This window comes from Hemitrygon akajei, chromosome 1, assembly GCF_048418815.1.
Source record: "Hemitrygon akajei chromosome 1, sHemAka1.3, whole genome shotgun sequence".
Classification (NCBI taxonomy): Eukaryota; Metazoa; Chordata; class Chondrichthyes; order Myliobatiformes; family Dasyatidae; genus Hemitrygon; species Hemitrygon akajei.
This window is the reverse complement of record NC_133124.1, coordinates 210,222,602-210,235,423: the sequence shown is the minus strand read 5'-3', so window position 1 is coordinate 210,235,423 and position 12,822 is coordinate 210,222,602. Positions and strand designations below refer to the sequence as shown.

The window sequence follows — 12,822 nt, the reverse complement described above, 5'->3', positions numbered from 1 at the left end:
CACCATGTCTGTCCATTACTTCCACGATGAGGCCAAACTCTGTTTTAAAGGAACAACCTCTCATACTTTGTTTGGGCAGTCTCCAACCTGATGGCACGAACATTGATTTCTCTAACTTCCAAGTAATCATTTCTCTCTGTTTTGCACTTCTCTTTTTCTATTCCCCATTCTTGTTGACCTTTCATCCCTTCTCTGTTTTTGCCCTCATGACCTGCCCATCACCTCCTTCTGGTTGCCCATTTCCTTCCCTTTTTTCCATGGTCTGCAGTCCCCTCCTTATTAGATTTTGATTACTTTCAGCCCTTTACGCCTTCCACTTTTCACCTCCCAGCTTCCCATATCATCACCCCCTTTGCCTCGCCTGGGGTCATTCATCACCTGCAAGCTTGTACTCCACCCCCCACCCCATATCCTTATTCTGACATCTGCCCCCTTCCTTTCCAGTCCCAATTATTATTTTTAGCCCCTCCTTAGATGCTGCCTGACTTGCTGAATTCCTCGAGCATTTTGTGTGTCTTGCTCTCATTCAACCGTGGTCTCTGTGGCCTTCATCAGCAGTGCAAATTCAGCACTAAAGTCAAACCCAGAACTCCTATGAGTGTGGTGTTGGATACAATTCCATTGGGATTTTCATTCTTTGTCTTGTTGAAGACTCTACAGTAGTCATCCACTGCCTATCTTCACTTGGATTACAGTCAACAGGCAAGTGAAATCTTCGTAGAGTTGCAACAATGACTTTGTTCTTCCTTTTGTGTTCTTCAGGCAACCCATCACCAAAGATACTTTCAGACAATACAGGGTTCTGGGAAAAGGAGGATTTGGAGAGGTGAGTGTCATCACCCATTAAGGCTGGGAGATTGTGGATTGTCTCCAATGCATTAGTACAAAGAAAGGTGATAGAAGGCCAAGGTCACAGCATATTGAGACCGTTTTGGAAGAAGAGTCACCTTTGACCCAATATTGCATGAATTTTATATGCTCAAGGTCAAAGGACAATTCTATAGTTACAACGTACCTACAATGCCGTGAATTACATATAACTTTCACACCTCTTTCCTTGCACGCATGCTCCAGACAGTGTTAATCAACAATGTCAGGTTTTACAATTAACTGCTGTTTTCACAGTTCTAAAAACTCATTATCCAGAGTTGCATTTTAAATTTAATCTGCAGTCCATATCCAGATCTGAAGATTGGTTGGTGAAGTTAATGTTTTGCTGTACACCCTAAATCCAGAATAAGTTCTAACAGAAGGCAGAGTAAAGCAGTGAAGTTTGTACTTTGGTCTTTCTTGGAGTGGGGTCATTGTTGCAAGGCCTATGTTTATTGTCCCTCTCTAGCTTACCCCTGAGGAGAAGGGATAGTGTCTGTTTGAGTCATATCATCATCATTATGTGCCGTGTCATATGATATGGGCTATCATGGTCTCATGACCATGATCGTTCTTGGCAATTTTTCCAGAGAAGTGGTTTGCTATTGCTAACATCTGGGCAGTCTCTTTACAAGATGGGTGACCCCAGCCAATTATCAATCCTCTTCCGAGTTTGCCTGGCAACAGCAGGACTTGTGGTATGCATCAGTTGCTCATACGACCATCCACCACCTGCTCCCATTGCTTCATGTGTAGGTGCTACCCCTTGCCCAAAGGTGACCTGAAGACTAGTGGAGGGATGGAATGCTTTACATCTCCAATTCCCTGTACAGTGGATGCAATGGATTGCAGAAGTGTTGATGAGCTTCAACCATATCATAGTTTGAGAGGACAATGGCGATGGAAGGTCATCAGTGGCTTATGCTCCACTTAGGAGCTAAGGGCCCAAGTAGGCAGACCTCCTTTGGTGAAGACACATCTCCACACAACCATCCGATGAGTCATTTTAGAAGGCAATTAATCAACCCCATTGCTATTGGCCTGGAGTCGCATGTCGAGCGGACTGGTAAAGGGTGACACATTTTCTTTTCAGAATAATTTTACGTTTACCGGCTTCCATAAAGGGACAACATTAAATCTCATACCAGTTCATTGGTACCAAGGGACTTGGGCTAGGGGTGACACCATACTGTCCAAATCCATGGTGTTTTAGCTGATGAAGAAAAACATGGGCACACAAGAAGGAAAGGAGGGGTATGGGGAATCAAAGACAAATCCTTGAATGTCCTTCCTCCCCCTCCCAGAATTCTAAAAGGCCAAGAGGCTTGCAAATGAAAAGGTGATCTAAGTGTAAGTTCCTTCACAAGTTCTGTATAGGTCGGTTCAGAAATTACAGCCGCAGAAAGTTTGTGAAGAAAGTTCCTGTGAGTTTATTATGCTGCGGCAAGGAGCATCTCAGTTTGATTTGCCTTCTTCCTGGTGCATAAGTAAAATCCAGTCTTAGATTTGCACCAGCTTCCCCACTGATGTCTTTATCTCCCTGATGTCTGCTTTTGGGCCACTCACTGAGAATTTACTGCATTGCAGTCGATGAGTGAGTGATGATAGCAACCAATCCTAAATTCAGTCATTTTCACCTTCTGTCCCATGCATTTAATCCCTTTGAATGACTAAGGACTTGCCCTTCATTCAAGGGTGGTGAACCAATGGCAAGCGTGCCCAAAATGGCACGTGCAAGAAACTTTGCTGGCACATGGCATGCAGTGCCACCCCTCAATTCTGTAAATCCTAGCCACAATGAGAAGATATATAATCATTATCTTTACTGCCAAATGAAACAGTATTTTTTTAACAACTCAAGAGCAGTGAGATGTTTTCAGAGGAAATGTCTCACGACAGCTTGGCACAGGCTGGATGGTTCCGGGAGCATATGACATTGAATGATACATTTTGGAATCCTCTCAGAATTGGTGTGCACGTCAGCATTTAGATAGTAAACAGTTACCATAACAATACTATTTAAAAATGTTATTTTTCAATTGCCTTTTTAAAAGATTAATGCTTCATTTATTGCAATCTGCCTCTGCTTTTATTAACAGTAAAAACAATGATTACATGGAAATAAGTAACAGTATTCATCCTTTTTCCTTAACGAAGTCTATAGTTATTGTAACTAATTCATTAATCAATAATAATCTCTGCTCCAAAATTACCAGGAGATGTGAGAGAATTTTTCAGAAGGTTATCACCAATTTTGGGTACATGCACAGTTTTGTTTAATATATAATTCTTTCTTTTTTATAAGACCATAAAACATAGGAGTAGAGTTAGGCCAATTGGCCCATTGAGTCTGCACCGCCATTTCATCACAGCAGATCCATTTTCCCTCTCAGCCCAAATCTCGTGCCTTCTCCCCATATCCTTTCATGCCTTGACTAATTAAGAATCTATCAACCTCTCCCTTAAATATGCTCAATGTCTTGGCCTCCACAACCACCTGTGGCAATGAATTCCACAGATCGACCACTTATGAATCTTTTTTCTTTATAACTGTTCAATGTTGTTGTTTTTTGTTGCATGAGGTGCCAACTTCCACAGCAAATTCATAATGCATATGTACATGATAAATGATGTTGAACTTTGAAAAGGTTCACCAGCCCTGCCTTAGTGTGTAATACGATGCCCTCAATACAGATCCTGTAAGTGCTTTGTATGACAGAACAGCTTCTGTGAGCCATACATGACGAATTTATGGACTTTGAATCAGCTCAAGAATTCAGCTGATCTTTGTCCACATCTGTCTGCTGGTGAGTGGTAAAATCGGGCCCTATTTGTTGGTGTCTTGTGTCCATACATCTGCCTGAAACGTTCACGATTGGCTGAGCTCGACTCTTTGTTCATTCAGGTCTGTGCCTGTCAGGTGAGAGCTACTGGAAAAATGTACGCTTGCAAGAAGATGGAGAAGAAGAGAATCAAAAAAAGGAAAGGAGAGACGATGGCGTTAAATGAAAAGCAAATATTAGAAAAAGTAAATAGCAGATTTGTAGTAAGTATCTCCTGCTCATTGGATTCTCTTACTGTCTGTTACGCCGCTGGTGTTTAGGGCAGCAATGAAGGTCCTCTGTCTCTGGTAGTGTTCAGGGCTTCCTTCATCATGTCAGTAATTTCTTCCTGGTTTTCACTGCTGTCAGTCAAGCAAATCCCAGCGGGAGACCCAGGAATAATATCGCACTCAGGCATAGAAGGATTCTTCGTTGCTGTTTCCATAACAATTTTGCCTTAGCTGTCAGGGTTGTTAGCCCTGAGCTGAGACCCTGAACCTGGAGGACTGGTTAGTCTGTCCTCTACCCTTTGACCTGTTTGGCATGGGTGACCCTACCAAGAGCCAGAGCATAAACCCCTGACTCCAGACAACATCGCTCTCCGGGTCATTGAGGCACGCAAGCCTCTAAACCACGACAAGGTTGTAGTCCTCTTGGAGGTTGTTGGATTATAATTGATAACTAAAGACTCGTGAGTAAGCTCAGAGGAGCTGCTGAGATTATGTAGCATTGTTTGAAGTGTATTGATTGCCTGCTGTACAAGTTATTCTGAGACGAAAGTGCCTTATTCATTTATTTATTTATTAATTGATCGCGATACAGCCTGGAATAGACTCTTCCAGCTCTTTGAGCTGCCCCGTCCCAATTTAATCCTAGCCCGATCACAAGACAATTTCCAATGACTGATTAACCTACCAATCTCTACGTCTTTGGACTGTGGGAGGAAACCGGAGCACACCCGGAGGAAACCCACGCGGTCGCGGAAGAACGTACAAACCCCTTACAGGCAGCAGCAGGAATTCAACCCAGGTTGAATTGAACTGTAAAGCATGTGATATACTGGTCTTTTTATTTAATTGGATATGCACTTTGCCAATGCCGAGCTACTGTCCTTGCCTTGTTGGGGCTAACTCAAAAGGTTTCCGACTTTCTGCTTTGTTTCCCAGGTCAGCCTGGCGTATGCCTATGAAACTAAAGATGCACTGTGTTTAGTTCTAACCATTATGAATGGAGGAGACTTGAAGTTCCACATTTACAGCATGGGTAACCCGGGCTTTGAGGAGGAAAGAGTTATATTTTACGCTGCTGAGATCTGCTGTGGCCTGGATCATCTCCATCAGGAAGGTATTGTCTATCGGTAAGTCCGCTCCTTGAACTCATTCCAAAACTACAAAACCATGTGTGGTAACAAGATGAAGCTCAAATTTTTAGAGCGGTTTTTTTTTTGAGAACAACAAACTATTTTTCCTGAAGTTTTAACAGATTGCTTCCATTTATGGCATATCTTAATCATTGCCTTGATTGCTCCTGACCCACAAATATTTTTTTTTTTGCAAATCACTTTAGTCTTGGAGGGCGGGGGGTGGATCGCAAGCCAGCTTTGAACTGTTGCCTTTGGAGCACATTAATCTTTAAGGTATGAGTTGATCAGAAAGTGATTTGTTTGTTACAGGACATCATTCTTTGAGAGTTTTCTTTGGGCAGAGGTTTCAAAGATTAGTTGGAATAAGGCAATCATGTGAGATTTGGGCTATTATATAAACAAGAGATTCTGCAGATGCTGGAAATCCAACACACACACACACACACACACACACACACACACACACACACACACACACACACACACACACACACACACACACACACACACAAAATGCTGGAGGAACTATAGAGAGCATCTATAGCATCTATAGAGAGGAATAAACAGGCGGACATCCTTTATCAGGTAGTATCAGGCCTCCGTTAGTCTCGATAGACCATGGATTTGCGCCTTGGAAATTTTCCAGGGCGCAAGTCTGGGCAAGGTTTTTTTTTGTGGAAGACTGGCAGTTGTCCCAGCTGCAAGTCTCCCCTCTCCACACCACCGATGTTGTCCAAGGGAAGAGCACTAGGACCCATACAGCTTGGCTCCGGTGTCGTCGCAGAGCAATGTGTGGTTAAGTGCCTTGCTCAAGGACACAACGCGCAGCCTCAGCCAAGGCTCGAACTAGCGAACTTCAGATCACTAGATGAATGCCTTAACAACTTGGCCACGCACCAACACACCTTTATCAGGACTGGAAAGGAAGAGGGAAGATTCCAGATTAGGAAGGCAGGGTTACCTGGCTTCACCTATCGCCCTCCAGCTTATACTCCTTCCCCTTCCCCACACCTTATTCTGGCTTCTTTCCCCATCCTTTCCAGTCAGGATGAAAGGTCTTGGTTCGAAACGTTGACTTTATTCCTTTCCACAGATGCTGCCTGACCTGCTGACCATTACCTGAATGAATACCCAAAATGGTCTGTTTCTGTCGTGTAATTTGTACACAGTCATTTCGATTGTTCTTTCTTCTCCCCTCATGTTCTCAAAAGGCCTGAGAACATGACTTCAGGAGAGCTTCTATCCCATTGGTATCAGATCTTGAATTAACCTCTCATGCGCCAAAAGATAAGTTCTTGATCTTCCAATATTCATGGCCCTCGCTCTTCATTTGTCTGCCCGACCTGCGCTTTCTCTGCAAACTGTAACACTTTATTCAGTGTTCATATTTATCACTTTGATGTACTTGTGTCTGGAGTGATCTGTCTCATTTTCATGCAAAACGTAAGAGTTTCCTTATATCTCAGAGCATGTGACAATAATAAACCAATACCATGATCACACACGCTTGCCAATGGATGGAAGTTAATGCTGGTTGTCTGCTCAGAAAGCCTCCAGTTCCATGCCTCAAACAAAACTCGGCATGTTTATTGATCTACTTACTTATCGAGATACAGCATGGAATAGGCCTTTCTGACCCACCGCCCAGCAACTCCCAATTCAATCCTAGCCTAATCACGGGATAATTTACGACAACCAATAAAACCTACCAGTCGGTATATCTTTGGACTGTGGGAGGAAACGCACATGGCCACAGGGAATTTGTGCAAACTCTTTACAGGCAGTGGCGGGAATTGAACCCTGCACTGTAGAAAGTTGTGCTAACCACTACACTACCGTCTTAGCTGGAATAAACTGCTTTTAGCCGTTTTGAGTGCTATTTTGCGATCACTGGTCCACCTTTCCAACGGAATATGAACTAAGGGGGAAACATAAATCACCGTTTTCCTTCTCTGACGATCAGATAAGATGTTTGGCTCATTTCCATGAAAGGAATAAGTGAAGAAATTTTGGCTAATTGTCATCAGACTTTAATCTGATGGCATGTAATAAAGGCTAAATGGTTCTGACTTATAAAACAGTCCCTGATCTGATATGGTTTGCAGCCAAACAAAATGTACAAACCCCTCCTCTCCCTTCCCACAACAGTGCCTTTAAAGGCTTCCTGTGATAACTAACTTCAAAACTTGATGGTCTGTTGGTTTAAAAAAAGCTCCGGCTCATTCTTTTTAAAGAGGTTTTACAGCTGAACCATCTGGTGTTTGGTGTTTTGTACTTTATCAGGTAGTTTGGTGGGTCCATTAGCGTGAGAATATGGACCCCACAACTTAGGTTGTCCACCCTGCAAAGGACACAATAGCTCAAGACGTAGCACTGGGTTGTCTGGCATCCAGCGTCATCCAGATGGTTCTCTGTAGCAATGGCATTGCTCTGGTGAGGTGATTGACATTGGTGCAATCTATTGTTGACCAGCTCCAAAGGGGCCATTGGCATTTGGTCAGCAATAAAAATGCTTCCTACCAGAACAAGTTTACTGAGTAACCTCTCACTCAGCATCAAAGAGCTGATTATTGGCTACAGGAGGAAGACCCCTAAGTCCATGAGCCAATCCTTAGAACACAGAAAATCTACAGCGCATTACAGGCCCTTCGGCCCATAATGTTGTGCCGACCATGTAACCTACTCTAGAAGCTGCCTAGAATTTCCCTCTAGCATAGCCCTCTATTTTTCCAAGCTCCGTGTACCCATCTACGAGTCTCTTAAAAGTTCCTGTTGTATCCGTTTCCACCATCTTCGCTGGCAGAGCATTCCACACACCCACTACTCTCTTATTGGAGGATCAGAGGTGGAGTGAGTCAGTAACTTTAAATTCGTTGGTGTTATCATATCAAAGGAACAGTCCTCAGACCAGCATATAAGCACCAATACAAAGAAGGTCTAGCAACACCTCGACTTTCTTAGAAGTTTGTACAGATTTGGCATGATATCTAAAACTTAGACAAACTTCTATTGATGAACAGTGGAGCGTAGTCTGACGGCTGCATCACAGCCTGGTATGGAAACACTAACGCCCAAGAACTGAAAAGCCTACAATACAACCCAGTCCGTCAGAAGAAAAGCCCTCCCCACCACTGATTACATCTACAAGGAACACTGCCGCAAGAAAGCGGCGCCCATCATTTAGGGCACCCACCATCCAGGCCATGCTGTCTTCTCGCTGCTGCCATTGGTCCCACTCTTAAAGTTAATAAAAGTTAACAGACTGGAGCAGTGTGTGGTTAAGTGCCTTGCTCAAGGACACAACGCGCCGCCTTGGCTGGGGCTCGAACTCACGACCTTCAGATCGCTAGTCCAATGCCCTAACCACTTGGCCACACACCACCCTTAGGTACCGCACTATCAGGTTTGTAGGTCATAAAAGTTGTTGCTTTGCGGCAGTAGTGCATTGCAAAAGATAGAAATTTTTAAAAACTAAGTCACAAAAAGAAGTATATATAAAAAAGTTAAGCGAGTGGTGCAAAAAGAGAAGGGAAAAATGCTGAGGTGGTGTTCAGGGGTTCGATGTCCATACTGAAATCTAATGGTGGAGGGGATGAAGCTGTTGCTGAAACATTGAGTGTACCACCTCCTTGTTGGTAGCAATAAGAAGCGGGCACGTCCTGGGTGATGAGGTCCTTAATGATGGATGCTGCCTTTTTGAGGCATCATCTTTTGAAGATGTCCTAGATGCTGGGGAGCCTAGTGCCCATGACGGACCTGGCTGAGTTTCCAACTTTCTGCAACTTTTTCCGATCCCATGCAGTGCTCCCACCGTACCAGACGGTAATGCAAAACAGTTAGAAGGCACTCCATGGTACATCTGTAGAAATTTGCAAGTGTCATTGGTGACACTCAAACTCCTAATGAAATATAAGGTAGCTGTTTCCGTGCCTTCTTTGTAATTGTTTCCGAATATGTTGGGCTCAGGATAGGTCCTCAGAGATGTTGACACTCAGGAACTTGAAACTGCTCACTCTTTGCAGTTCTGATCCCTCGGTGAGGACTGATGCGTGTTCCCTCGACTCCCCTTTCCCGAAGTCCACGATCAATTCTTTGGTCTTACTGATGTTGAATGCAAGGTTGTTGCTGCGACACCACTCGGCTAGCTGATCTATCTCACTCCTGTATGCCTCATCACCACCTGAAATACTGCCAACAATAGTTGTGTCATAGGCAGGTTTATAGATGGTTCTTGTGCTGTTATAGGTGTAGAGAGAATAGAGCACTGGGCTAAGCACACATCTTTGAGGTGTACAGGTGTTGATTATCAGTGAGGAGGAGAAGTTATTTTAATTTGCACAGACTGTGGTCTCCCAATAAGGAAGTCAAGGATCCAGTTGCAGAGGCCCAGGATTTGGAGCTTTTTGATGAGAACTGGGGGTATGATTGTGTTGAACACTGGCTGCAGACGATAAACAGCAGCCAGATGTAGGTATTACTGTTGTCCAGGTGATCTAAGCTAATCTAAGATTGCATCCACTGTAAACCTGTTGTGGCAATAGGCAAATGGCAGTGGGTCCAGGTCCTTGCTTAGGCAGGAGTTGATTTTAGCCATGACCAACCTCTCAAAGCACTTCATAGTTGTGAGTGCCTCTGGGCAGTAGTCATTGACACAGGTCTCCCTGCTCTTCTTGGGCACTGGTATGATTGTCACCCTTTTGAAGCAGGTGGGAGCCTCTGACTGTAGCAGTGAGACATTGAAGGTGCCCTTGAACACTCCAGCCAGTTGGTTGACACAGGTTTTCAGAGGCTTATCGGGTACTCCATCAGGGCCCGGTGCCTTGCAAGGGTTCATCCTTTTGAAAGATGTTCTGACATCGGCCTCCAGGACAGAGGTCACAGGGTCACCGAATTCTGCAGGGATTTGCATCAATGTAGTTTTATTCTAAAGCGTGCCTAAAAGACATTGAGCTCACCTGAATGTGAAGCATCACTGCCATTCATGATCAATTTTGACTACCCATTATAGACCGGCGGTGGTGGAGGCGAAAAAGATAGGGTCTTTTAAGAGACTCCTGGATGGCTACATGGAGCTTAGAAAAATAGAGGGCTATGGGTAAAGCCTAGGTAGTTCTAAGGTAGGGACATGTTCAGCACAGATTTGTGGGTGGAAGGGCCTGTATTGTGCTGTAGATTTTCTATGTTTCTGTAAGGTTTTGCGTAATAGGAAGCAACTGCCTAATAGTAATAGTAAACCCTGCCAGTGCTAGTAAAGGCCTATAAATACTGCCAAAGCTGACATGCTTCTGATTCGGTTTCTAACCTCAATCAGAACTGGCTTTTTTTCCGCTCTTGAGATAGCTTTCTGCAGGTCATACATGGACTTCTGTACAGTTCTGGAAAAACCAGTCTGGAATGCCACTGATCTAGCACACAACAGACTACGGATCCCCTCAATCATCCGTGGCTTTTAGTTTGGGTAGGCCCGGAATGTTCTTGAAGGCATGCGCTCATCAACACAAGTCTTGATGAGGTTGGTGACAGCTGTAGCGTCTGCATTCAGACTTGAAGATGAATCCCTGAGCATTGTTCAGTCCAGTAAGTGCTCCTCTGCCTCCCGTGACCATACTTCCTGGTCCTCACCACCAGTGCTGCCGTCTTTAGTCTCTGCCTATACGCTGGGAGTAGACGTGCAGCCAGGTGATCTGACTTTCCAACGTGTGGGCATGGGGTAGCACGGTAAGTGTTCTTGATGGTGGTATGATAATGGTCGAGTGTGTTGGCTCCTCTGGTCCCACGGTTGATATGTTGTCGGTTGTTCAGAGACTTCTTCAATCTTGCTCTGAGGTTTTCGGTTTTATTTTCCAGAGATACATTCACCACCAGGATAGTCAGGAGTCAAGTCTAAGATGCTGGTTTACAGTTGTACCTGTAGGTTGGCGTGGTGTCTTTGCTTTCACTTTCTTAAAGGGGAACTGCACTCGTGACCGGAGTCTGCCATCCGAGGTTCATCGATTTTGAGTACTGATAGATTTTTTAAATGATGCTGCTTACTGAAGTGCCCATGGCTGTGACTGTGGACTTCAGCTATCGCAGGGCTAAATGGGGATATTAGATGATTCCCGTTGGAGTGGCATGCAAAAAGTCGCACTTAATGGCATCATCAGGTTGGAAGCTAACTAATATGAGGTGTTGCTCTTCCAACCTGACAGCGGCTTCTTCTCGGCAGTAGAGGTGGCCGCGGGCCGACGTCAGAATGGGAATTTCCATCGGGAAGTGCTGATTTTTGCAGATGGAGCAAAGGTGCGGTCTCTCAGTCTATGTTGGGTCTCACCAATGTACAGAAGGCCACATCAGGCGCACCAGATACAGTAACAGCCCCGAGAGATTTGCAGGTGAAATGTTGCCTCACCTGGAAGGACTTTGTGGGTTCCTGAATTGAGGTGAATGAGCAGGTGTAGCACTCCTTCCACTTGCAGAGATAAGTGCCAGGAGGGACTCCATCAGACATTCTAAACCAGCATGAATAACTTCACTCACCTCATCTCTGAACTGATTCCACAACCTATACACTCCCTTTCCAGGACTCTACAACTCATGTTCTCAGAATTACTTTTTTTGTTGGTATTTGCACAATTTGTCTTCTTTTGTATATTGGTTGTCAGTCTTTGTGTGTAATTGTTCACAGATTCTACTCAATTTCTTTGTTCTACCGTGAATGGCTGCAAGAAAATGAATCTCAGGGTAGTATATGGTGACACGTATGTACTTCAATTATAAAATTACTTTGAACTTTAGCTAGGTTACTTTGCTACAATTGGAAGAATAAGAAGTGTACTTGTATTTTAACAGAGTTCCACTTAAGTAGCACTTGAAAACTGTAAATCATGTCAAGGTAGTTCTTTTAAGAAAAAGTAACTCCAGTTAGCAGCACTCCTGTGATGAAAAATGGTGGCATGAGAACAAAGCGGTTCGCGCATCACTTTACAGCGTCAGTGATCACCGATTGGGGTTCAATTCTCACCGCTACCTGTGAGGAGTTTGTGCGTTCTCCCTGTAACCGGGTGAGTTTCCCCTGGGTGCTCCAGTTTCCTCCCACACTTCAAAGACGTGGGCATGAGTTGTGGGCATGCTTTGTTGGCGCTGGAAGCATGGTGGCGTCTGCAGGTTGCCGAGCACAAGCCTTGTTGATCTGATTTGACGCCAACGATGCATTTCGCTGTATGTTTCGGTGTAGATGTGACAGAGATAAGCTAATCTAATCTAAAAGTGTGTTTTTAATTAAGACATTTTTAAGGAAACTTTCCAGCGTGAGCAGTTGATCAAAGCCTCAAACTGGACTAACAGACAAGAGAGGTTGCAGATGTTTGAATCTGAAATAAAATAAAAGAGAACTCAACAGGTTCACAGTTTGCAGAGACGTGCCCTGAAATATCCACATTTTGCCTCCATAGATGCTGCCCTACATGCTAAAGTTCAGTGCCCCAAACCATACCAGCCAACCACAGAGATCCTGCATTGTCACTATTAGTAGTGCGATCACTCAAGTTGAGTGTGATGTTCTCCCATGGGGTTATTCCCTTAATCCCTGTGCGTGACTTTGTTTAAAGTTGGTAGGTTGATGCTCTAGCAGACAGCACGTACAGTCCTTGACAGATCGTGTTAGGGTCCAGTAGAATGGAAATCAAGGCGACTGGAGACCCGTCACTGTGGCAGTTTTCCTCCGCCTTCACTGTCGTGTGATGTGTCACCATTTTCTGCCAGCTCCGCCACTGAGGTCTTGGTTGC

The 12,822-nt window shown here is 44.4% G+C and overlaps 1 protein-coding gene across 1 annotated transcript in view; it reads left to right on the top strand.

Annotated features, from left to right (window-relative positions):
* The window catches only part of LOC140734981 (G protein-coupled receptor kinase 5-like), a 199,506-nt gene that overhangs the window by 160,951 nt on the left and 25,733 nt on the right, over nucleotides 1–12,822 (top strand). The window contains exons 7-9 of the mRNA XM_073059759.1: nucleotides 763–826; nucleotides 3,776–3,916; nucleotides 4,859–5,049. Of these exons, the coding sequence (XP_072915860.1) occupies nucleotides 763–826; nucleotides 3,776–3,916; nucleotides 4,859–5,049 (396 nt within the window). The remainder of the gene's footprint in view (nucleotides 1–762; nucleotides 827–3,775; nucleotides 3,917–4,858; nucleotides 5,050–12,822) is intronic.